The following is a 26908-nucleotide window of genomic DNA, read 5'->3' as shown; positions in this document are numbered from 1 at the left end:
TCCTTTTCTCTTTCCAGTGAATATCCAGGGTACATGAGGGACAGAAAGAAGAGGCATCCCACTTTCTTTCTTCCATCCTTGTATCTCTGAGTCCCAGCGACCTTGAGAGGATGCTACCCATGGGTGCCAGTGCGGCTTTCACCTATGTTAACAGGAGGCCTAGAGGGCGGGAGTTATCTGTATTTACCACATGCTGCCTTTCCTTCATGCTGTCAGTAACCTTTGAGTTCCTCAGACCTCATTTATGCCATGGATGCTAGCATGACCTCTATCCATGAAATGGGGAATGCTAATTGGCAGGAATCAGTTATGTTCACCTGCACCATGCCCCTTGACTTCTGTTGTCTGCCTCTGGATCTCTCAATCCAGTTTTTCTTACTAGGGCTTCAACTGAAAGCTTGGAATTGAGTTTGGGACAAGAAGGTGCCTCAGGGGGGTTCATGGGCTCATTAAGTTCCAGGTTGCCCTTGCCAGACTGCAGCCAGCAGCTGGCAGAGTCACTCCTCCACTGCTTCCTTATCATAAGTCAAATGCTAAGGTAAAGCTGTGGAGCTGGGTCCTCCTCAAACAAGGGAGAGAAAAGGGCATCCCATGAATTGGGGTCCTGGCCTAGTAAAATGCCTTTCAAAAAGAAAAAACCTCTCACATAGAAAAGCTCCCTGTATTTGCAGGGCTCTGTTAACTCCTGACATCGTGGAGAAAAGAAAAAAAAAAACCAGCTTAAGTGCAGGGTGGAGAAGGTTCCTGGCGGGGGGTGGGGGGGAACCTCTTGCTCTATGCAAATGGGTTCCCTCAACAGGGGAAAGTCTCTTATCACTGTACCCTCCTTGCCTCTAAGAACAGACAGAAAGCACTTTGTTCTGAACTGCATATCTGATGGCTGGGCCAAATGCTCATTCTACTTAGTAATATCTTTACAATTTGCAGCAACATGTAAAAGAAGAAATTGATGTCATGAAAGCCTTGAAGAAAGGAAGAAAAATGTGATAAAAAAGACTGGATTGGAACAAGGCTGACATTCCCAACCCCCAAGAGCTGTGTGGGTCGGGGGGTGTCAGGGTTCTCTCCAGCATCCTGCCTTCTGTAGCTGCATCATTCATTCTTAATTGGCTCAGCAGAGGTTTGGTGTTTTATCTGCCTTCAGAAAAATATCTGAGGACAAGAAGGCTTGGAAACAAAAGTGAAAGAGGATTTGGGTCCACATTTACTCACCCTCGAGGTATTCCCATACAGGCCACCAAAATGTTATGGTCTTTCTGTTCTTTAGCTTAGCTAGGTCCAAGTTCTTGTCTCACAACCAGGAAGAATTAAGTGCACAGACATTGAAGAGTGTGTGGGGCAGAAATTTATCAACTGAGAGAAAAGCTGTCAGCAAAGAGGGGACACAGTGGGGTGGTTCCCCTATTCAAAGGTGGGAAAGTCCCTGATGTGCTTGGATCCGGGGCCTTTTATGGACTCAGAATGTGGAGTGTATGCTGATTGGTTTGTGAGTATGCAGAAAAGATTAAAGCAAATAAACCACTCAAAGGTGGGCATGTCAGTGTAGAAAAACCAAATAGGAAAAGGTAGATATATGTAAAATAGGTGAAGGGAGGGGACCAATCAGAGGAAAGTGCACCAAAAGGAAAGACAAGTTCTCAGTCGGTCTGAGGATTTAACCTGTAGCTTGGCTTTCAGTCTTTAAACTGTCTTTGGCTTGGAGGGGGGCTTTCACTGAGGACCTGCCCCTATCTGCCTAGGCATTTGGCTGTCTCCTGCTGCTCTTGCTGCTTTTTCATGACTTCTGTGAAGAATCAAACATTTTAGTTCATCTACTTCCAATTATTAAATAACCATGTTATTTTGCTCCTCTATTACCAAGTGGAAATGGTTTTTCACAAAACAAACCAGTATCCTAAATTTCTTTTTTTTTTTTTTAGAAAATGATGTTTATTTTCCATCAACCATTTTTCCATGTTGCTTAAGAGCCCGTGCAAGAACAGCTTAAGACCATTCAGTGGTTGCTCCTACCCATTCAGTGGCCTGAGCAGTGGGAGCTGCAGACCAGTCTTCCATGGCAGGCTGAGCACTCCAGTCTTCAGTAGGGAACTGCTGAATAGGCACAGAGGGCACCTGTACACCTTCAGACCAGTCTGCAACCTCAGGCTGAGTAGCAGTGAACTCAGGAGCTGGAGCAGTCCATTCACCCTGAAATTCCTCCTTGGTCACTGCCTTTTCAGTAGCAGCCTGCTCTTCTTTTTCAATCTCTTCAGGATCTCTGTAGAAGTAGAGATCAGGCATGACCTCCCATGGGTGTTCACGGGAAATGGTGCCACACATGCGCAGAACTTCCCGAGCCAGCATCCACATCAAACCCACTGAGTGAGCTCCCTTGTTGTTGCATGGGATGGCAATGTCCACATAGCGCAGAGAATCTGTGTTACACAGAGCAATGGTAGATAGGTTAACATAAGATGCCTTCATGAGAGGCTGGTGGTCAGCCCTGGGGTCAGTAACCACAAGAAGCCGTGGCTCCCGGAAGGCTGCCTGGATCTGGTTAGTGAAGGTTCCAGGAGTGAAGCGGCCAGCAATTGGAGTGGCTCCAGTGGCAGCAGCAAACTTCAGCATGGCCCTCTGGCCAGTATTCCTGGAGGATATAACACTGACATCAGCAGGGTTTTCAATGGCAACAATGGCACGAGCCGCCAGCAGAAGCTTCTCCCAGGTCCTCTTCAGATTTATGATGTAGATGCCATCACTTTTCCTTTTATAGATGTACTGTTCCATCTGGAAGTCAAGATTGGTGCCACCTAAGTGGGTTCCTGCTGCAAGGAACTTAAGGACATCCTCCTCCTTCATTTGCAGTACATCAAGGGCTCCGGACATTGTGAAAGTTTCCCTTTAAGTTACGATGGGAATCCAGAACAACGCCGTATGGACGCCTGTGTAGGTAGCGCGGAAAGCCCTAAATTTCTTACTGGAGCAATTATCTGGAAGGGCAGAGTTAGGTAAAATTAAGTGACTAGAATAAATTAGGACAAACTGACCCCAAATTAGAATTTTAATTCTGATTTGCCCATTTCCAGAGATAAGCATCCTATGTGCTAAAGACAGATAAAGAAAGCATAGGTTTTGATAAAGTCAAGAATGGGGCCTAGTTAAATACATAAAATGTTGCTCAACTTCATACACAATAATGTTAAATAATCCTAAAATGCCGTTTCTGGCCTATCATATTGACAACATTTGAAACAGTGTAAACTCATGCATTTCTTTAAACAAAATATTTTCTATTACCCTTGACTGAAGGAAATCTAGAAACAAGACTACTTGTTAAAATAGCTGACTCCGTAATAACTGGATCAGAAATATACATATTGATCCAGGAACATCTTATTATAGCTAAAACCAAGAAACATAGTGAAGTTTGCTTTGGATAACATCAAACCTTGAGAGCCAACTTGAACATGCTCCCATTGGACAATTTAAAAATAGAAAAGAATAATAACTACAACAGAGTAAACACATCACATTTATTTAAATTCATGATTTACAAATGATACTGAATAAAGTACTAATTGGTCACTTTTTGAAGAAGCTAAGGAATTAACTCATTACCTTCACCTTCACTATTTTTCAGAGTAATAAATGTTCATCTTTCCTTTCCAATACACATAGTACTCAGGATATCTAAATAGTTAATGAAGCAAAGGTTTTTGTTTATTAATAAATTAGAAAAGATATAATTAGGAAAAAATTATTGTTTTGAAACATTAAAGAAAATAAAAGACCTAAGAAACAACCTTCAATGTCAGCAAAACAACCCTCAATGATGGCTAAAGAATAATAGGTAAAAAGTGATGAAGGTATTTATAATAAATGGGTCAGGCTGACTATGTCAGAACCAAATAATAAATTGGTCCATTTAAAAAAAAAATAGAGTTATACCAGATATAACATAATAATACTGGATGGACGTATACAACACTGTCCATAAAATATTCGTGGCCAAATAAATACCAACACATGACACTTGAATTTAATCAACTTTTTAGATGAGCACTTTCTAATATAATTTTTTGTAATGATAGAAATGTTCTATATCAATGATGTCAATACAGTAGCCCATTAACCACATTTATTATTGCACACTTGAAGTATAGCTAGTTAGTGAGAAATTGAATTTTTATTTTGATTTAATTCATTTGTGTTTAAATTTAAAAGTCACATATGCTTAGTAGCTACTGCACAGGAGAGTGCAACTGGATCTAAATACATTCAAAGGACAGAATGGTAAGGTAAATGACCCTATGGAAAATCAGTTAGCAAAATCCAGGCTATGAGAACTACTATAGGATAAATAGTCAACTTTCTTCAACAAATTACCTAAAAAGGGGAAAAGGGCACAGGATGAGATTAGATACTAACAAATGTCTAGGAGATGTGGTAAGAAGAATAATAGTCCCCAAAGATATCTACATACTAATCCTCAGAACTTGTGAATATGTTACATTGGCAAGACAGCCTTTGTAGATATTAAACTACAGATCTTGAAATGAGAAGGGTATCCTGGATTATGCAGGTTAATTTAATGTAATTAAAAGTATCATTGTTAGTGAAAGATGGAGGTAGGAGAGTCAGAGAAGATGTGATGAAGGAAGCAGAGATGGAAGTGATGTGGTTGTTGAGATTGAAAGCAGCAGGGTGCTATAAGCCAAAAAATACACGCAGTTTCCAGAAGCTGGAAAAACCAAATAAAAGAAATCTCCCCTCGAACTCCCAGAAGGGATGCAGCTCTGCCAATAGCTCAATTTTAGCCCAGTAAGACTCATTTCAGATTTCCAGCATTCAGAACTTAAGATAATACATTTGTATTGTTTTGAGGCAGGAGACATATGAATCAAATGCAATGTGTGGATTTCATGTGGATACTGATTTCAACAAAATGTGCTAAGGAATTTACAAAACAGCAACTCCATCCTAAAGTAAATGACAGGAAAGGAATAGTTTGACAATTCACCTTAGTGTGCACAATTTTTTGAAACAAACCAATCAGCATCAGCCCCTTGCAAATTGGAACAGGCTCACTCCGATAGCATGCCTATGATTGTCAACCAACACATGAGTCTCACCCAAGTAACATATTCCATAAATTATGTCAATCTACTTACCATTCTTAAAGTCTGCCAAACCGTGCTTCCCATAACTCCACTGTTATCTGATATAATACCAGCAGTCTACTTTGCTAGGTAAAACAATCAGACAAGCATAATTATTCTTAACTGTAACAAGTAACAAATTCCACTATTTCTTTTTATTTCAGACATGGATGAGTGTTTTCATCATTTTTTACAGCAGTGGAGTTTGCACTATTGCTTTGAAAATCCTTGCTTGACAGCATTCCAAGCACACATTAGAAACAGACAGTCCACCCACCAGGCACATTTACTGGACTTCTTGTGCCAGAACTCCATCTGTATTTCAAAACTGCCGATAAGTTAGATGGTTTCAACAAAATTATGATCTTTGCCTAATTTATTTGAGTTCTCATTACTGGATTTATTTTGTTTTCCTAGGATTTGTAATCAATTAGATATTTGTGTAAGACATTGCTTTAAGGTAACAGCGATGCAGGACAGGCAAGCCCCCAAATTGGGGCTTAGCCCAGGAGGGTTCTTGGCTTTGCCCAGGAAAGAATTCAAGGGCAAGGCAATGTTGTTAAACAGCAACTTTCATTGAAGCTGCAGTACATGGCAGCAGCAGAGGTATTGCTCCTTGAGAAAAAAGCTACTTATAGGCAGTGTGCCCAGAGTAGCAGTTCACAGGCAGTTCTGAACTCATATTTATGCCCACTTATATCCACAATTATATGCACATTAAGGGTAAATTTATGCAGAAATTTCTAGAAAGAGGGTGGTTAACTTCTGGGTTGTCAGGTCATTGCCATGGAAGGGGATGGAAACTTCCAGATGTTGTCATGGCAATGGTAAACTGACATGGCATACTGGTGGTCATGTCTTTTGGGGAGATGCTTTCACTTTGGACCTCTTTTAGCTGGTACTCAATTTGGTCTGGGGTTCAATCCCTGCCTCTGGAGTCTAGCCTGCCTCCTACCTCAATAGGAACTAGCCCTTTCTATAAAGTAATTAGACCTCTTTAGTAAGGTACCACTGATAAGTAATTTTATCTGAATAGTAATATATTAGCCTTTTTGTTTTGGAGATATAACATTTGTTAAATATATTTAAAATTAACCTGATTATTATTCTGCTATTTGCTTTTCTTTTGCTGTTGTTGTTTTATATGGACAAAGTCTTATTTCATGTTGTTTTTGTTTCTCCTGGATTGCTTATTTCCATTGAATATACAATGTAGTGATCCAGAGGGAATGGATAAAGGCACAAAAACTCTTGGTCTCCAATCAAATCCACACAGGCCCTGAGGTTTAAGAATAGGAGGTCCATTAGATTGCTGACATTTTGTGGAAAATCTATTGGTCAAACTTTGCTTTGATTGCATAAAAATACTTCATGAGAGCACTCCCCTGTTTTGCTAGTTTATGAAAGAATGTCACTGTGCTTAGTCTGCATTCCAAGATCCACAATTGTTGAGTTATTGATTTTATAGCCCCTTCCTAACCTTTGCTTGGTGGGGGAACCCAGGACACTATTCATTAGCCCATCTGTTGACTACCATAGTAAAATGATTGTCTTACTCAGAAGGAGTTAGGTATCTCAGTCTCTACCTCCTCCAAGAACTCCTGCTATGTAAACAAATTTGCACTAAAATTTAATTATTGAACTTTCCTTAGTACATAACAAGACAAAATTGTCATAGAGTAACAATGATCATCATGGAAAACATTTTTTTTTACTTATAAAAATCAATAAATCAATACATTTAAGCAGGCCTTTATAAAAATGAGGCAATACAACATCTAACAGTCAATATCAGCTTCTTTAATTGGTGTGTTGAAGACTCAGACAAAATTTTAACTCCAAGAGAGTTTCTTTCAAGTATTCTTTAATCTGGTAAAACCAATCCTCATTTTCTTCCCTGTCTCTTACCTGTGCTCTAAATGAGCTTCCTTCTCTTTAGAATTTTAAGAAAAATAAATAACATTCTAAAATTGATAGGCCAAAGACCTTTAGGAATTCAGATGTACAGAAATAGAGTTTAAAAACCTTGCCGGAAACAAATTATGAGTTATAATTAAGAATTTTTCTAAACTCCAAGAAGTTAGAAAGAAATGTGATACAGATCAATATTGAATGGATTTTGTTAGATGCTTGCATATTGTCCTGAACTACAGATCTGTGCCAACTGCTTTAAGTAATTGTAGCCCTTTAGAGGGGAGAAATACTCAAAAGCAACAGAGTAGGAAAAATAAGACTTGCATAACATAACTATGGAAAAGACAAAAAAGAGATTTTAAAAGCCTTTATTTCAATGTTGTATTAGCTATAATTAAAAATTAAAACAAAATAAGGATTAAAATAGAGTTCAGGAACTTTCAAACAAACAGTATTCTGGGTACATACAAAAGTGGAATTAAGGGAACCCATGTTCTCTCTTTCTTTCTTTTTTTTTTTGTAAATGTGATTAACCTTGAATTATTAAATTTAATAGGAAAAAATTAATTTATGTGTGAAACTACCAATTTATAAAATGTTTACTGTGTTTCCAGGTATTTTCTGAGTGCATTAAGTATTAAACGAGCTAGAAATCAATATGATAATACCTCCCTAGATAACACTGACCACTGAAGTGAAAACAAAACCAAAAAGTATCTTAATAATTGGTAACCTGGTCAGGCATGGCGGCCTATGCTGTAATCCCAGCACTTGCGAGGCCAAGGCAGGAGGATTGCTTGAGGCCAGGAGTTCGATTCCAGCCTGGGCAAAATGGTGAAATCTTGTCGCTAAAAATTATAAAAAGTAGCCAGGCATGGTGGCACAAGCCTGTGGTCCCAACTACTTGAGGGACTGAAGTACAAGGATGGCTACAGCCCAGGAGACAGAGGTTGCAGTGAGCTGAGATTGTGCCACTGAACTTCAGTCTGGGCAACACAGCAAGACTGTCTCAGGAAAAATAAATAAATAAATAAATAAATAGGATTGGCAGTGAAAATTGTCTTCTTTGGGTTCTCTCTTTGTCTAACTCTAGGTGTCAACTATGTAAATTAGGCTCATTCCACCTCCCTGCACATGGATTTTTTTCATTACATAGGATATGGATCATGGACACCCTCAAAACTGTGTCATGTCCGGCAGCAATCAGGTATCAACTTGATCGAGCCCATGAAGGAGTTCAAATTGACCCCATGTCAGTAATGTGCCTACTGTTAGCCTAATCATTGTAAACTAGAACAGAAAATATGATGGTAATAACTGTGTCATATGACAAGAGATTGAGAATTAAAGTTAAAGATTAGAGCAGAGTGATTTGACAATAAAAGGAAAGATATTGGGAAAACCAACCTATATGTCTTCATGTAAACTCTTGGAGCCCTGTCCTTCCATTCATAACACAAGGATAATAATATCTGTTTATCTGTGTCAAAATTAGGGGAAATATGTGTGAAACACATGGAACATAATTTTACCTCAATAAGTGAGAGCTATATAAACTTTATTATTATCATTTTTTGTTACTATAATTATATGAGATTTCAAAACTCTATATTTTGTAGTTTGTGTTACTATTTTCCACACTAGAAACATAAACATGTGTTTATAGTAATACACACAGTTTTTAAATATAAACTCAAAGCAACCTCATATGAGTATTTAGAAAGTAAAATTAAATATTATATGGTGGAGATTTTAAAACGAAAAATTGCTTTCAAAATTTTTAATGGTATGTAAAGTGTGCTGAGGAGACATGGTCAGTAGCATAATAAATACTGCAACGCTGTCTTCCACAATGGTTGAACTAATTTACCTTCCCACCAACAGTGTAAAAGCGTTCTTATTTCTCCACATCTTCTATAGCATCTGTTGTTTCCTGACTTTTTAATGATCGCCATTCTAACTGGCGTGAGATGGTATCCTATTGTAGTTTTGATTTGCATTTCTGTAATGACCAGTGATGATGAGCGTGTCTGTTCATATCCTTTGCCCACTTTTTGATGGTGTTGTTTCATTTTTTTTTCTTTTACATTTGTTTCAGTTCTTTGTAGATTCTGGATATTAGCCCTTTGTCAGATGGATAGATTGCAAAAATTTTCTCCCATTCTGTAGGTAGCCTGTTCACTCTGATGTTAGTTTCTTTTGCTGTGCAGAAGCTCTTTAGTTTAATTAGATCCCATTTGTCAATTTTGGCTTTTGTTACCATTGCTTTTGGTGTTTTAGTCATGAAGTCTTTGCCCATGCCTATGTCCTGAATGGTATTGCCCAGGTTTTCTTCTAGGGTTTTTATGGTTTTTAAGTCTTATGTTTAAGTCTTTAATCCATCTTGAGTTAATTTCTGTGTAAGGTGTCAGGAAGGGGTCCAGTTTCAGTTTTCTGCATATGGCTAGCCAGTTTTCCCAACACCATTTATTAAATAGGGAATCCTTTCCCCATTTCTTGTTTTTGTCAGGTTTGTCAAAGATCAGATGGCTGTAGGTGTGTGGCATTATTTCTGATGCCTCTGTTCTGTTCCATTGGTCTATATATCTGTTTTGGTACCAGTACCATGCTATTTTGGTCACTGTAGCCTTGTAGTACAGCATGAAGTCAGGTAGCATGATGCCTCCAGCTTTGTGCTTTTTGCTTAGGATTTTCATGGCTATACAGGCACTTTTTTTGGTTCATATGAAATTTAAAGTAGTTTTTTCTAATTCTGTGAAGAAAGTCAATGGTAACTTGATGGGGATAGCATGGAATCTATAAATTACTTTGGGCAATATTGCCATTTTCACTATATTGATTCTTTCTATCCATGAGCGTGGAATGTTTTTCCATTTGTGTGTGTCCTCTTTTATTTCATTGAGCAGTGGTTTGTAGTTCTCCTTGAAGAGGTCCTTCATATTCCTTGTAAGTTGTATTCCTAGGTATTTTATTCTCTTTGTAGCAATTGTGAATGGGAGTTCACTCATGATTTGGCTCTCTGTTTGTCTATTATTGGTGTATAGGAATGCTTGTGATTTTTGCACATTGATTTTGTATCCTGAGACTTTGGTGACTCCTCAACGATCTAGAACCAAAAATACCATTTGACCCAGCAATCTCATTACTGGGCATATACCCAAAGGATTGTAATTCATTCTACTATAAAGACACGTGCATACATATGTTTATTGCAGCACTGTTCACAATAGCAAAGACTTGGAACCAACCCAAATGCCCATCAATGATAGACTGGATAAAGAAAATGTGGCACATACACATCATGGAATACTATGCAGCCATAAAAAATGATGAGTTCATATCTTTCACAGGGACATAGATGAAGCAGGAAACCATCATTCTCGGCAAACTAACACAGGAACAGAAAACCAAACACTGCATGTTCTCACTCATAAGTGTGAGCTGAACAATGAGAACACATGGACATAGGGAGGGGAACATCACATATTGGGGCATTTCTGGGGGTGGGAGCCTAGGTGAGGGATGGCATTAGGAGAAATACCTAATGTAGATGATAGGTGCAGCAAACCATCATGGCACATGTGTACCTATGTAACTAACCTGCATGTTCTGCACATGTGTCCCAGAACTTAAAGTATAATAATAATAAATAAATAAATCCCTTAAAAAAAGAATACTGGAATGAAGTCAGAAAATTTCAAATTCTTTCTTTACATTTATTTGGTTTGATCTTGGGGAATTTATTTAACTTTCCACTCTTGAAGTTTTTATGAATTATAGTTCCTTCTTACTTTGTGAGGTGGTTGAAAATATAAAAAGAGAAAATACATAAGAACTTAAAGCTTGGAGGTACACAAAATGTCATCTAGTCCAATATGTGAAAAAGATACTAAAAAGAATATTTGTTGCTGAGCACGGTGGCTCACACCTGTAATCCCAGCGCTTTGGGAGGCCGAAGCGGGCAGGTCACTTGAGGTTAGGAGTTTGAAACCAGCCTGACCAACATGGTGAAAAACAACAACTAGCTGGGCATGGTCGTGGATGCCTGTAATCCCAGCTACTCAGGAGGCTGAGGCAGGAGAATAGCTTGAACCCAGGAGAATATAGTTTTTATAGACAGAAAAATAATGTACAAGGTGGTTTCTCTCTTTCTCTCGTTAACTCACTTGTTACAAGATGAGAGACTATTGATTTATGACATAGAGAGTAAAGTAGGCTTCTGGAGTGATTCTTTGTACTCCCTCTCTCTTCACCTCAATGTCTTTGTTACTGTTTTCTCTTCCTCCCATTCAGCCTCCAATTACAAAATGGCTGTTTATGACCACTTTGAAAAATGATTATTTTTCTCATCTCCAGAGCCCCTGTAAGCAAGCTCACTAGTTTTAAGACCTAAGTCACAATTTTTTATCAATTTATCTTTAACTGTAATCATAAATTGGCTCCTTAACTTCAGGTTCACAGGTTACTTGCCAAATATTTGAAGTACATCTTTAATGATGATGATGGTGATGATGATGATGGTGGTGATAATGATGATGATGACAATGACAAATATTTAATGGGTGGCAACTGTGTACAAAATATGCAAGTTATATGCACTCTGTATGTATTATCTAATTCAACCCTGACATCTAGTGAGTAGTACATACTATTTTTTCCATTTCACAAGTGAAGAAATGTGATATTAGAAAAGTAAGATAATTTCCCAAAGTCATAAGGCTAGTAAGTTGTGGATCCACACTGTGAACAGATGTATTCAGCCTCTGGAACCTGAGCTTTTGGTCACTGTGCTACACTCATATGTCCCATATGTTCATTGTTATTGCTATGTCTCCTTTGAGCAATTCCCTACATTTTATAGATTGTTGGACAGTATTTACTAATTGTAATGTATGTGTGTGTGTCTATGTACAGGAGAGATATTGGTCTGTAATGTTTTCTTTTATTTTTCTGAATTAGGTTTCAGAATTAAGATAATACTAACCGTCTACCAAAAAGGGAAGAGTGTTCCATTCTCCTTCAATTTCTGAAAGAGTTTTTGTAAGAATGAGGTCTTTTTTTCTTAATGATCTGGTAGAATACACCAGTGAAACAATCTAGTCCAGGATAATTCTTTGGGGGAAGGGGTTTCACTTAAAAAGCAGTTTTCTTAGTTGAAACCAAGTTTTTCCAGTTTTCTCTTTCTTCTTATATTAATTTTGGCAAGCTGTGTTTGTCCATTTTATCTATTTTTTTTCAAATTCAGCATATAAGTGTTTCTTATATGGGCTTATTACTTATTTATTGTTTGAAGATCTTTGGTGATGTGACTTTTTTTCTTTCTTTATACTTCATTCCTAAAAATGTTTGCAGTTTTTTCCCTCTCTCTCTTTCCTGTATAGCCACAATCTTATCAATTTGACTGATTCTTCCAAATAGTGTTTTTTGACTACTGATTTTTCCTATTGTTTGCCATTTTCTATTTCTTGATTTATATCATATTTATGTATTTTTGTTCTTCTGTTTGCTTTGGGTTTATTTTGCTGTTTTATGTTCTTACATTGTAGCCACAGATCGCTGTCAGGTTACTATCTGTTCTAATATAGGCATTTAGTGCTATAAATTTTCTTCTAAGCACTGCTTTAGCTACTCCTATGATTATTGATCTGCCATATTTTCATTGTCATTTAGTTTAAAATATTTCCTGGTTTATCTTCAGATTTCTTCTTTGACTCAATGATTACTTAGATTATTTGTTAGCATTTCTATTTCCTTAATCGTCCTGGGGCCAGATATGCATAGTGCATCTTGGAAATAGCTTGGACCTCATAGAGGACCCATGGTAAGTAGATAAATTAGGCCCTGGGAAAACCTTTGAGTTCTAGTCTATGTTTACTACTGCATGAAAAATAGCCAGTCTCAGCCTTAATTATGGCTTCAGAAAGAATATTTCTAATGAGCACTGTGTAAGTAAGATTCTCTTTTAATCTTATCTCCAATTTTCCAGTTCTATCTATATGCACCCAACAATGCAAGAAGACACTCTCCAAGAGAAAGTCAAGGCCATAAAATAGCACATAAAATATCACTAGTAGCATGTGTTTTGGAGGCAGCTTCAATCTTAGCATTTCCTAAAGCAGAATTTTCTGTACTTGGCCCAAAGAATCAGTAATGCATTCAGTTAATTACAAAGTAAGATGCATTAGACAACTGATATGAAAGAGAAGGAAAAATCACTATCTGTATCTATATATGTATATTTATATAAGTAAATATGTATATATATTTTACATATTTTAATGACATAATGTGTATCAAGATTGACTATTCTACTATACTACTTATTTCTGATCTAGTCACAGATACATTGCAGAGCTGAAGGTCCATTTCATCTTTTTCTTCATATTAGAGTCTTTCTAAAGGATAAGTGTTATGGACTGAATGTATTCTCCCAAAAATCAGATGTTGAAACTTAGTCCCCAGCGTGATGGTATATGGATATAAGGCTCTGGGAGGTAATTAAGTCATTAAGGTAGCACCCTCATAAATGGGATTAGTGCCCTTATAAGTTGACATCAGAGAGTTAATTTGCTCTCTTCCTACCATGTGAGGATACAATGAGAAGTTGGCAGTGTGGAACCTGGAGGAGAGTCCTCATCAGAACCTAACCAGGCTGGCACCCTGATCTCAGAGTTCCAGTCTCCAGAAATGTGAGAAATAAATTTCTGTTGTTTATAAGCCACACAGTCTAAGGCATTCTGTTATAGCATCCCAATCTAAGACAAGAAGAAATTGGACATTTATAGGAACCTTTTACAATACTTTGTTAGTAAAACTCCCTCCGTTGAAAATGAAAAAATTCCCATGTAGCTTAAAATAAGAAGGTAATTGGTTGGCTTTTGTAAGGGTAAAATCCAAAGGACTGAGCTACCTTCAGAACTGGCTGAAACCTGAAGCCCAAACAAAATCAACAAGTATCTGGCTCTCTCCTTTTATCAGCTCTGCTGAACATACGGTGGCGGTGGCGTCGTTCTTAGGCAGGCTACCTCCTTAGGGTGGCAGAGGAGGCCCCAGCAGGCCTAGGCTCTTAAATAATTCACTTTTCATTTCCAGTGAAATTGAATTTCTTCTCTTATAGTTTTGTCAGAAAATCTCAAATAAGATTTTGATTATCATGTCTTTGGTTCTGTGAACACTTTGTGGTGAGAACACACATGTAATGGGTTTCCCCCTGGCAAAAAAAGAATTCATGTCAAAAGAATGAAGAAGGAATTCTGGGCAGACGAAATAAACAGCTGCCATCTCAAAATGCTTATCCTGTTTCCTTCAGAATTGTAATGCACAGTATGAAGAATTACTTCAATGACAAGGAGTCCAGCCTTATATAGAGAGAGAAACAGAACTGCTGTGACTGTCAGAATAATCAGTATTCTGGGGTTACTTTTCCTCGTAACTTCTGTTAACCTGTCTTCCTTGCTAGAATATAAATTTCACCTATGTAAAGATTCTGAATATTAATCCTCAGCCCAGTGAATAAGTTGACATTTAATATTTAATTTAAATTAGAGATTTAATACATGTCAATATTTGTTATCGCTTGTAGATACAGACACTATCATATCATTCCAGAACTTAAGCTCCAAACATTTTGTGAAAATGGTTGTTTAGTTATTATTGTTGGTACTGTTAACAGTGATAATCCATTAAATTTATTTTTACTTTACTGATTTCCAAATGAGTTCATATACTTGATCTCTTTTGGACTCTTAGTAATCTTGTATTTTTATAGGGTCATGGGTAATGCACCTGCCTAAGGGTATATCATTAAATTGGTTCAAGGTTTACATCTTGATTTTCCCATATTTATTCCTCCTATCTGTGCTGATTCTTCACATTATGTGTAGGATGTGGCAGCATGGAAGCCCAGGACATTTAAAAGTGAATAGGATTTTAAGCAGGGGGAAATGGGCAGAAGAGAAAAGCTAGTACAACAAAAGCAAATGTAATAGAGCCAACTCAATAACAACAATAAAACAAGCAATGTAACTGCAATAGCAATAAAACAGAATTTCTGATAAAAGAAATGGGTTCACATTTCAATTTCATTGAGCCCTGGTACTTGCTGGATATGTGACCTTGGTAAGTTAACCTTGGAAATTTGGTTTCAAGCTCTGTCGCAATCTGGTACAGCAAGAACATCTCACATTGTTCTGATCTAAAAATCCAATAGCTGCAGACAGAAAGGGGAATAGAAAGACAAAAACAAATAAGATACCAGAGAATCAGCCTGGTCCAGATCACAGGTCATTTAGACTTATCTGTAACAATTTACAGATCCCTTATGTAATTGACCAGCAATAAAGCCAAGATTCTTTAAGGATTAAATCTGTAAGAAAATTGTACACATAGCAGAAATGAAAATACAAAAGGCAGTTTCTTGCCTCTCAGGATATTCTCCTTAGCAGTTACTAACATGTAAAGAATCAATAAAAATTAGTGAAACAAACAATAGACAGGTCAGGACCTCCATATTGATAGTGTGAAAAGCTCAGTAAACTCTCTAGTGAAACAGTTATTTGACTGGTGAAAATTATATTTAAACACACACACACACACACACAGCCATTTAAAGTTTCTAGATTTTCCCCAAAGGCATACAGCAAATGAAGAAACATTTATTCAAGAACATCTACTAAATCTCAGTGAAAACAGAGTCAGTGACATTTGGGCCATGATCTACTCCTACATCCCTCTGCCAGCTTTATGGGATGGAAGCTCTGCTCCAGATGCTTTGTTCTCAGCAGGTGCAACCAAAAAAACAAGAGCTAGTCTAGTGCTATGAACTCAGCCAGGAGGGAAGGTCATCAACATCTATTATCCTGCCTCAGTGCTGTGTTGCCGAAGTTCTATCCCTGGCAGGTTTGACTGCATGAAGTAGGGCTCCCTTCCCTGACACTGAGCTCCCCTTTTCCCCAACTCCCGCTCATAGGGTTAGGGCTCCAATTCAGGAATGAAAGACCAAGAATACTGGGTCCCTGATTGTTTCCATCCTAGCTTGCTCATATGTTCAAAAACCTAATGGAAACCAAGTCCAAATAATTAAAGGAAGGCATGACATCAATAACTCATCAAATATAACATAAATAGATAGAAATTATTTTTAAAGAATCATATAAAGATTCTGGAGTTTTTTAGTATAATAAAACAAGCAGTAAATTTAAGTTGGCAGAACACAGCAGACTTGAAGACAGATCAATAGAGGTCATACAATCTAAAAATATACATAAGTGAATGAAGAAAACAGTCTCAAAAAATGTAGGAAATCATTATGCATACCCACATATATATAATGGGTATACCAGAATGAGAAGAGAGGGAGGATAAGACTGAAACAATATTGAAAGAAATAATGATTGAAATTTTCCCAAGTTTGCTGAAAAGCACACCTACCCATCTAATCTACACATCTAAAAAAGCTCACTGAACTTCAAGTAGGATGAACACAAAAGAAACACACCCAAACATACCATAGCAAAAAATTTGAAACCAATGATAAAGAGAAAATCTTAAAGCAGAAAGAAAAATGACTCATAAATCACCACAAGGGGATCACAATAAGATTAGCAACTGACTTTTCAGCAGGAACAACTGAGGATAAAAACCAGGGAAATGACACATTCAAAGTCCTGAAACAAAAAAAGCTGTCAACCGAGAACTGTATATGCAGTAAAGCCACTTTTCAAGAATAAAGATGAAGAAAAGACAGTTCCAGATAAATAAAACCTAATAAAATTTGTTCCTATAGGGCTGTCCTTAAAAATAAACACTAAAGAAATTCCCTCATACTGAAGGAAATGACACAAGAAAATAATGTGAATCCAAACAAAAAAAGACCAAAAAGCCCCAGTAATTATGTCAGTAATAATGAAATACTGTATATTTATATATTTCACTATTTTTCTTATCTTAATTAATTTAAAAAACAATTGCATAAAACAATGTCAAAAGATTTTATTGTTGGGCTTATGAACTTTAGAAATATACTTAACACCACCACCATAAAGGAGAGAGGTGGTAATTATTTTGAAGTTAAAAAATAATCCAGATGGTAATTATAATCTACAGGAAGAAATAAAGGAACCAAAACAATGGTACATAAAAAGGTTATTTTTGAAAAATTTATAAATTCATTTATGCTCTCTTTTAGTCTCTTACTTTCTTTAAAAGACATGAAACAATATAAAGTAATAATTATAATATTTAAAACACATAAAACAATAATTATAACAATGTATTGTTGGGGTTGTAACATATAAAGATGTAATATGTAAACCATTAGCACAAAAAGTTAGAGAAGAGCAGTGGAACTACCCAGGACTAAATTCTATATCTTAATAAAATTTAATTAATATACATTAGAAATAGATTCTGTAGAGTATATATGTCTATTGTAAGCCCTAAAACAACCACTAAAGAAATGATTTAAAAATATATATTCAAGAATCATTAAATAAATTAAATTGGTACCCTAGAAAATATTTTAGTTAGAAAAAGAAGCAACATAGCAGGAAGAAAAATCCAAAATGGTCGTTAGACATATAGAAAATAAAAGCAAGAGAGAAGACATAAATGCAACCATATCACTAAAAACATTACATGTGAACAGATTAAGCAATCCAATAAAAAGCTAGTCAAACTAAAGTAAAAAACAAAGCCCAAGTATATGACATTTGGGGAAAACACACTTTATAATCAAAGATACAAATATGTTGAAAGTATAAGAAAAAAAGAAAAAAGATATACCATACAAGCAGCTGGAATGGCTTGTACTAGTATCAGACAAAATAGACTTTGAGCCAAAATTTGTTATAAGAGATAGAGGGACATTTGTAATGAAAAAGGTTTAGTCCATCACCAATATGTAAAAGTTATAAATATGTGTGCACCTAACAACCAAAAATATGTGAAGCAGAAACTTACATAATTGATGGGAGAAACAGACATTTCAACATAGTTGTGGACTTTAACCAAAAAATTGACAAATTTTGGCCACTATAAAGTGTGTTCAAGGGTGTCTGCTGGTTTTATCTAGCCAGCATTTCCCCCTTTCTAATTGTAATTAAATTATGCAAATTACACAACAATAAGGCCCTATACAATAAAAAGGTGAACATAGGGTCCAGCAACCTTATCCTATCCCACTTTTGTGGGGTAAGACTTCGGATTGGAAAAACCCAAGGGTAAAAATACAACTTGTAATGCTGGATAATTGGCTCAAAGCCTAATAATACATTTTATATTAAAATTTTATGTTTAAATTTAAATTTTGTATCTAACTATGTTATACATTTTTGTATAAAGCTAGGATTTTAAGCCTAAATACTTGTGTGAGCTTCAGGGGAACAAGGAACCCCAACAATGACTGAAAAATGCATACACTTAACAATCATTTTTCTAAAGTGAGAGCTCATCTCTCAGACTCAAAGGGGTGCAGGTTAAGAATCACCAATGCAGTTTTATTTCTGGTAACATACTTCTCACGGAATGCTTCAATACTAAAACATTGTTTTTAATCAGCTAAGTACACTTAGTAATCTTGTGCCTAATATTAAAACATATTAATTTTAGTGTAACAAGCAAGGTTCCAAAATGTTTTTGTCTCCAGGTGAATAAGCTTCCATTTATCTGTGCTACATTACATTTTAAAATTCTTAGACTACTCAAAAAAAAATCTTTCAGCAACATTTTCACTTTCTTTCAACTTGTACTAAAATTGATAAATACTCCCAAATATTCTCTGCATGCTATTTAAACATTTCAGGCCCAGAGGATTAAAGTTAAATAAAACCAATCTCTATGGTAATTCTGTCGGTTTCCTCTCACTGGGACATACTGCTAGTGTTGGCTGACAATCAGTTGCCATGTGTACCTGAGATAAAGCCTTCCCTGACCACCACAGTCTGAAAAGATCGTTTTCTTATCTGAACTCTTAAAAAACTTACAATTGGTGCCTCTCAATGGCAATTAATCATTTTCTGCTCTAGTCCATGACATATTTCCTACCGGCTGGCCTAATACTAACTCAAATTAAACCAAATTGGAGAATATGTTACTATTTCTGTGGCATTCGTGTTCTACTAACAAAAACAAATGGACAAATTGTGAAACGGCTTTTTAAAATCTTTAACAGTCGATTGATTTTGTCTTACTCTAGAAAATTTACTTTTTTAATGGCATGGAATTTTTGTTTAGTAAGTGAGGCTTGGGTCTTTCATATTTGGAAAGAGCCATCCTTCAAGAGAGGAATTGCAGCCATATGTAAAATCTGAAGAAAGGCAATGATAAGTTTTATTCTTTAATTAAAATGTGACTGAATCTTAAATGAATTTCACCAGTCCGTGTCCCTGTCATCCCTGCTCTGTCCCTGTCATCCATGACTTTTTTTTTTTTCATTAGATTTGGCTTCAATCTCCTAATAGAAAATATGCTGAGGTTAGCACTGGAATATCCAGTTTCAGTTCATAGCTGGAATACTTCTTACCTCAGAAATGTTGTTCCTTCACCTATAAACATAGTCCATCTCCAACCTACTTATTTCAAAAGAATGCTGTTTAGTTAGTAATCACATATAAAATATACAGGTCATTGCTTTGTAAACTGTTAAGTCTTTTTAATATGTAAAGTATTATAATATTATTATTTAACTTGATTTTTATATTACCTGCCTATCTAATATATTGGCACTGAAATTAATGCTTTATATTTTAGTGGCCAGAAATCTGGGGGACCAGGGCTAAGAAGAACTGGTTATGTACTAGACAGCCATGAGTTACCTTTGGCCTCATACCCTCAAATCTCAGGATCTAAGGCAATGGAGAGAATTGAGTATTAAGTTCCCCAGTTACTAGGTGCCAGGATAGCATTTCACCCAGCAATCTGTGTAGAGTTCATGCTTTAAACCATTCATGTTATACTGCTTCTTAGTACAGTCAGAATTCTGGAATGCTTCTTCAGCAATTCTGCAGGGCCCATTTCCAAGCTGCTCATTAAAGCCTGTATAGCAAACTTCCTGCCTGGTGTTTGTTTTGTAAATTTCCAAAAACAGTGTAAAAACTGACAAACATGTTAATTTATGTTTTGCCTTTCTTTGTCAATATGGCAGTTATTAAAAAGAAATGTTGTCTATCTTTTAAAGCTCTGAAACAGATATCCTGCTATTGTTGTCCCAGTCTTGCCTTCCATGGAGCACATGTGTGCCTCCACTGCATTCAGCTATTGGTAGCTTGAAATAAGCCGTGTTGGAAGTATTCACACTGGGAAAATGGGAAAATGCTAGAAAACAGACTCCCTTATGCTACGCCCATCCCTCAGAGCCAGTTGTTAATCATTTACCACCACACCACTAGAATTCAGCAAATCTGGGTTTATATCCTAAAATTACAACCTTGGGTAAAGTTGTAATTTCCTCCTCTGTGAGATGGTGATAATAATACTATCCACCAAATAAGATAGTTCTGAGAATTAAATGAGATCATTATCATGTAGGTATTCCTATCGGTTTATGCCTCCAGCAGCTTCTGCATCTGATAAGCATACCCCAGTTGTGGTATCCCTCTGAGTGCTTCTTCATTTACAGACTTTGATGTGATAGTTTGCTTTTCAACCTCAGTTTTCTGTTAGATCCAAAAAAGCCATTGATTTTCAGTTAGTCCAGCTTTTTCTTGTTGTAAGGATGAGATTGATGAATTTCAAGCACTTTGCATATGAGAACATGGGAATTGATTTTTTTTTTTTTTGTATCCTCAAGCATGTCTCACTTTGAAGTCTTAGCTTCTTGATTTGATTAAGAAAAATTCTAACCATTCAATTCCAAATTCAAGGCAGATTTACTCAAGTTCATGTCTTGCCTTTAAAAAAGTAATTTTATTGATTCTACTTTTCTTGCATATAATGCATTACAGAAAAGTTAAAATGATATAGAAGGAAAATATCAGCCTCTGATTTTTATTGTTGTTGTTATTAATATGAAATACATGGATATATTTTGCCACAAAGATATTCTCATGGATTCTGGCTTAAAATTTCTTATCTAAAAATGCCTCGAGGTTTTTTTCTTGGTTTCTGTCCAGACATTCCTTTGTCTAACACTGATGTTACAGGCTGATAATAGCCGCCTCTGGAGCCACTAGTTTTGTGATTTTTCAGAACAGGTTTCTCTAGAGGCCTCTCAGCTGGTGCCTACATGGTGCAACAAACCTAGACTAACCATTTGTTTCAGAGCTGGTATTTTATATAAGCTATATAAGAGTCTTTATGGAAGTAAAAGAAATTGGATTTATCAAATGCTCTGGAGGATTGTTCACTCATTTTATTCTTTTTTTTTTTTTTTTTTTAGACAGAGTCTTGCTCTGTCACCAGACTGGAGTGCAGTGGCGTGATCTTGGCTCACTGCAATCTCCAGACTCCCTGGTTCAAGCCAGTCTCCCGCCTCAGCCTCTCGAATAGCTGGGATTACAGGCACGTGCCACCCCACCCAGCTAATTTTTGTACTTTTAGTAGAAACAGGGTTTCACCACGTTGGCCAGGATGGTCTCGATCTCCTGACCTCTTGATCCACCTGCCTCGGCCTCCCAAAGTGCTGGGATTACAGGCATGAGCCACTACGCCCAACTTGTTCACTCATTTTAAGAGAACAAGAGAAGAAAGCAAATTAAAAATCCACTTCTTTGTTAGTAATCCAGTTTCTGTCCATTCTTCTATGCAGGTAACAGATCAGTGAAACTTCTGTGCTGCTGAGCCTCCATTCATGCATTCCATTATTTCAAATCTGAACATGCCCAAGGAACTGCCTTAGAGCTTATGGCTTGACTCGAGATATTGCATGGTATGGTTTCAATTTTAGATCATATACTCAGAAACTTTTTACTAAATCAGCAATATGTTTTCTATTTGCTGCTTTCGCTGTGAAATACACCTAGTAAAGAGCACAATCTTAACAAATCTTAAGAGGAAAAAAAAGTCACAAATATTTATTATCTTTTGTTTTATGCATTTGATAAGTTGTTTAAAGAATGTTCCTGGGAATGTACCAGATTTCTTTGCCTGTATTTCACAGCAAAGCTATGCATTTGGAATTGAGGCATTTTTCACCAGAATTTAGGAACAATGGTGGATAATTTAATTTGAACTGGCATTACTTATATCGTGTCACAAAATAGCATCATATTTTATCTTTAGTCTTTGACAAGAAAGTCTAAAAAAAGTATTCATTATCTCTCCTGATACTGTTTTAGTATTAAAAGGCAACTACCCCTTTGTCACACTAAAATGAATGTTTATTAGCTTCTCTAAGGAAAGCTGGGTTTGGCTTATTAAAATGATAGTACTTTAAACTACATATATTGCTTAACTATTCACCACTAAGCTTATGATTCTTAACTTTTTTACAACCATTATTTCTTCCCAATATGTACTTTTAACTGAGGAAGGCATAAAAACAATAATAATTGTTTTAATGGAAGCAGAGTTACGAGTAGATAAAATATGTAAACAAGCATTACAATAATTCATGCAATACTAATCATAATCATTTATCATATTATCATATCACATCAAGTGATTATCATAATCACTTGCCAGGACTTCTGAAAGAGCTTCTTCTCATCCTCAAAGGTTCTCCCCAAATCTAGGATGCTCTTCTTAATGGAAAATTAAATCAGGCCAATACACAATTAGCTGTAAGAGTTCATTTTCCTCAACATTAAATCTCTCCATTGCTGTATGTGATTGATAAACATTTGTTGAATTAGGAATTGAATGAATAAATGAATAACACAAGCCATAACATGTCAATTTCTGCTTAAATTTTGTTTGGCCTGTATTATCAAGTTGCAGTTTTAACTCCTACTAAAAAATGACCTTGTATCAGAGTATCAGTTTAACCAGGAATCTTAAGGCATATATCCTGAGTTAGAAAAATAATACTTGTAGTTGCAGAGCTCATAAAATTATTAATAAAATCATAATATCACATTTCTTTAAAGTGTGAGTGAGATTAACCACAGTACTGGGCAGAAACTCAAAAAAATTCACTCTATTCTTATAGAACGTCAACACACTGCTTTTTATTGCACACAATATATGTGCAAATAAATGTAGTAGTCCCCTAGCATTTAAAAAGACTTATTTGATTGCAACAAATTCTTATTTCAGAAAAGCATACATTTAAAAATTTTAAAACTCCTTTATTACATGGCCTTCAAGTTTAGAAATAAAGAATATATGTATTAATAGAATGACAAATCATAGAATTTTTAAGTTGGACATAACTTTTGAGGTAACCTGGTTCTACTCCAAAGGGCCTCAGGAGGGAAAATAATTGCTCATTATGAAATACATAATTTGTGGTAAATCCTATATTGGAGCCCATATATTCATGCACTTTGTTTTTCTTTAGGTTCCCATTCTGCTTTTTGAGCCTGGGAACACACACACACACACACACACACACACACACACACACACACACAATGTTAGAGAACCAATAACCACGTTGGCAATATTTCTCAAATAATAATGATGATTATTACCTAGTCAAAACTTGGATAGGACTGCCCTCTATATGTTCTCTTTACTTTGGGTTCTCTGTGTAAAGTCAGAATTTTACTTCCATTTAGATATAATAAATACTTGCTATATTCAAGTCAGAGTTAAATAATAAAATGGACATGGATTCAATATATGCCTCAAGCATATAAATGTTGTACATACTCTACTTTACTTGTTAGTCAGCCATTGATGGTTATTCAGATTTTTTTTATTTTTATTCTTACAAACAATGAGTCTATGACAATTCACATATCTGGTGCTCAAATGCAAGAGTGTATCTGGGTTATGTAATTAAGAGTAGAATTACACAGCCATAAAGTAGATACATCTCTAAACTTACTAGGTATTGGCAAGATTTTTTTCCAAAGTGAAGAGTACATAAGAGCTCTAATGTTTGCTATTTGCCTTTTTTACTTAAAAATATATCATGATCAGATTCTTACATTAGTTATTTGTATTAGGACTTGTATTCCATTTAATTAAAACTCTACCTTTGAAGTCATTCACATATTGAAAAGCATATAGTATATTTTCTACTCTTTGCTGTGACAATTCAATTTTCAAAGAACATAACTATCTAGATCAATTCCTATGTGTGAGTTTTAAAATGAGTGCCCTGTCACCTAGGAAACCAGACTAGGATCACAAAGGAAAAATGACAGAGCCAGGCTTTTAGCTGACATCTGTCTAATGACAAAGCCTGATTACCTTTCATTATACCACACTGATGGGCAAGATCTCAGCCAGCTGTAAATAGGAGGCCCCTCTGCTGATCTCTGAAGTCCTCTCTCTATGCAACTGTCTCTTTTATGGTCCTCTGCTCTATGAATCTGAGATGCCTTGGCCCCCCCAAACTTCCAGTTCTGTTCCAACTCAGGGGGACCACAGGGCACAACCTAGTTGCCAATGCCCTGTACCCTCTCTCTGGGCAGTGAGATGGAACATTCATAGGGCTCACCTCATTTGTTTCCCATCTGGATTAGTTTTTGTTTGTTTGTTTGTTTGTTTTTTGACTAAAAGAAATACCTGAGGCTGAGGCTGGGTAATTTATAAAGAAATGAGGTTTAATTGGCTCACAGTTCTGGAGGCTGTACTGGAAGCATGGTGCTGGCATTTGCCTCTGGTGGAGGCCTCAAAAAGCTTATATTCATTGTGGAAGGTGAAAGCAGGGCAGGCACCTCACATAACAAGAGAAGGGGCAGGTCCCAGACTCTTTTAAACAACCAGATCCCACATGAACTAACAGTGAGATCTCACTTATCACCAAGGGGATGGTGCTAAGCCATTCATGAGAAATCTGCCCCCATGATCCAATCACCTCCCGCCAGGCCCCACCTCCAATGCTGGGAATCATATTTCAACATGAGATTTGTAGGGGACAAATATCCAAACAGTGTCACCAAGTCTCAAGGTTCATCTTTTGTTGCCTGATGTCCAATGTCTTAAAGACCATTGTTGCATGCTTTCTGTCCATTCAGTTGGGCAGAAAGTTGTTTCAGGTTGGAGTGTAGATAACCCTGTTAATATTCTTGGTCAGAAGTCCACAAAGCACTTCAAAGTACCAAGTACCAATATTTGAGAGGTCTCATGAAAGCCAATGTAGGATAGTTACAAAAAGAACTCACAGATTGTTCTCAGAAAATTTTAATTTATATTCTGTATATATTAGTACACATAATAGTGTTGATAATTGAACACTCAGACTCACCCTGGTTTACATATATTGACTATTTTCCAGTATAAAGTCCAAAGGTAGAGTAGGCTTCAGGGTGATTTGATCCAGTGACTCAGTGATGTCAGTAAGGAGGTAGGTCATGTTTTTACTTTTCCCCCCATTTCTCCAATCTGCTTCCCACAGAGTCAAGCCTCATCCTATGGTTTCTTTTTCCTAGTCACATGATTGCTGCTGACAGCTCCCAGGGCTATGTTCTTCACCGTCCACATCCAGATAAACATATGTAGTATTTATCCTCAAACTGACTTTAGATCCCATGCCCATGATTAAGTCAAACACTATGGCAAATGAGGTGCAATTACGCTACTTCCTTTAAACTAATCTGGTTTCCTGCCAGAATTTGTAAATGGGAATAATCTAGTGAATGCTACACAAAGAGGGAGGACTGGATCCCTAAAGGACATCTGGATGATATTAGGATATAGGAAAGAAAGACCAGTACCAAGGCTGGGTAGGCTTCCAAAAATTATTCACAGCACGTTTGCAAATAACAATCATACAAGGCAAAGTGTAATATTACAGTAAGATCAGAAAAATTTGTAAAGAGGGAAATGTTTTATTGTTATCTACAATGAGGCGGTTTGGTTTGACTTTCTTTAAAGCACTCATGCCTTTTATATTATTTGTGTGAATAGGCTGTTAAGATCTAACGATGGCTGTAGCTACCTATGTATAAAGTACTCAGGTTTTGTGGTTCTCCTCAATACAGCTTTAGTCCAAATGTGAATGTAAATTTTAAAAATGAGTTTTATTATAACACCAGTCTTCTTTCCACCATAAAGATTACTTCATCTTAATGGTATGAATTTTTAACAAGTTAACATATTAGTTTGATGTCTTTGATCAGAGTTGCTCTATTCCTCATAATTAGAGCTTTAGCATAAAGGTATGAATCCAGAGGTATGAAAGGTATGAATACAGAGATATGAATCAGAAAAAGGGAAAAGCAGTATGTTGATTATTTGGAAACAAATTAGATGACAATACAGTAATTCCATGGCAATAACTCTCAGGAAACCCCTATATTGGTAGAAGTATACAAGGATAGTATTTTCTGACCTTTGATCCTTTCGATGTTTACCAGTTGGCTCAGAGATAAGCAAATGAAGTACACATCCCCTAAGTGACTACGCTGCACATTTCATAAGGTCTAAATGTAATGGGAAGAACTCACTTGACTCAGACTTTTGGGAAAAAATGCATTTAAGTAAAAAAAAAAAAAAAAGTCCAAACACAAGTTAGAAATGTAAGTAAAACTGGCCGGATGCAATGGCTCATGCCTTTAATCCCAGCACTTCGGGAGGCTGAGGTGAGTGGATCACTTGAGGTTAGGAGTTCAAAACCAGCCTGACCAACCTGGAGAAACCCTGTCTCTACTAAAGTACAAAAAGTAGCCATGTGGGTTGGTGCATGCCTGTAATCCCAGCTACTTGGGAGGCTGAGACACGAGAATCGCCTGAACCCAGTGGGTGGAGGTTGCAGTGAGCTGAGATTGCTCCACTGCACTCTGCCCTGGGCAACAGAGCAATACTCC

General features: G+C 36.5%; 1 protein-coding gene and 1 pseudogene across 1 annotated transcript; one reads left to right on the top strand and one right to left on the bottom strand.

Moving 5' to 3' along the window:
• Window positions 1-26619, top strand: part of LOC110740934 — a 109867-nt pseudogene extending 83248 nt beyond the window's left edge.
• Window positions 1900-2940, bottom strand: LOC101021070 (40S ribosomal protein SA-like). The gene has a single exon (XM_003907892.5). It carries the CDS (start codon window positions 2863-2865, stop codon window positions 1984-1986), a length of 882 nt encoding a protein of 293 aa, XP_003907941.2. The 5' UTR covers window positions 2866-2940; the 3' UTR covers window positions 1900-1983.
• Window positions 26620-26908: the final 289 nt, after the last annotated feature.

Source organism: Papio anubis, chromosome 10 (genome assembly GCF_008728515.1).
Source record: "Papio anubis isolate 15944 chromosome 10, Panubis1.0, whole genome shotgun sequence".
Classification (NCBI taxonomy): Eukaryota; Metazoa; Chordata; class Mammalia; order Primates; family Cercopithecidae; genus Papio; species Papio anubis.
The sequence above is the reverse complement of the archived record's forward strand: the minus strand, read 5'-3'. Positions and strand labels throughout refer to the sequence as shown.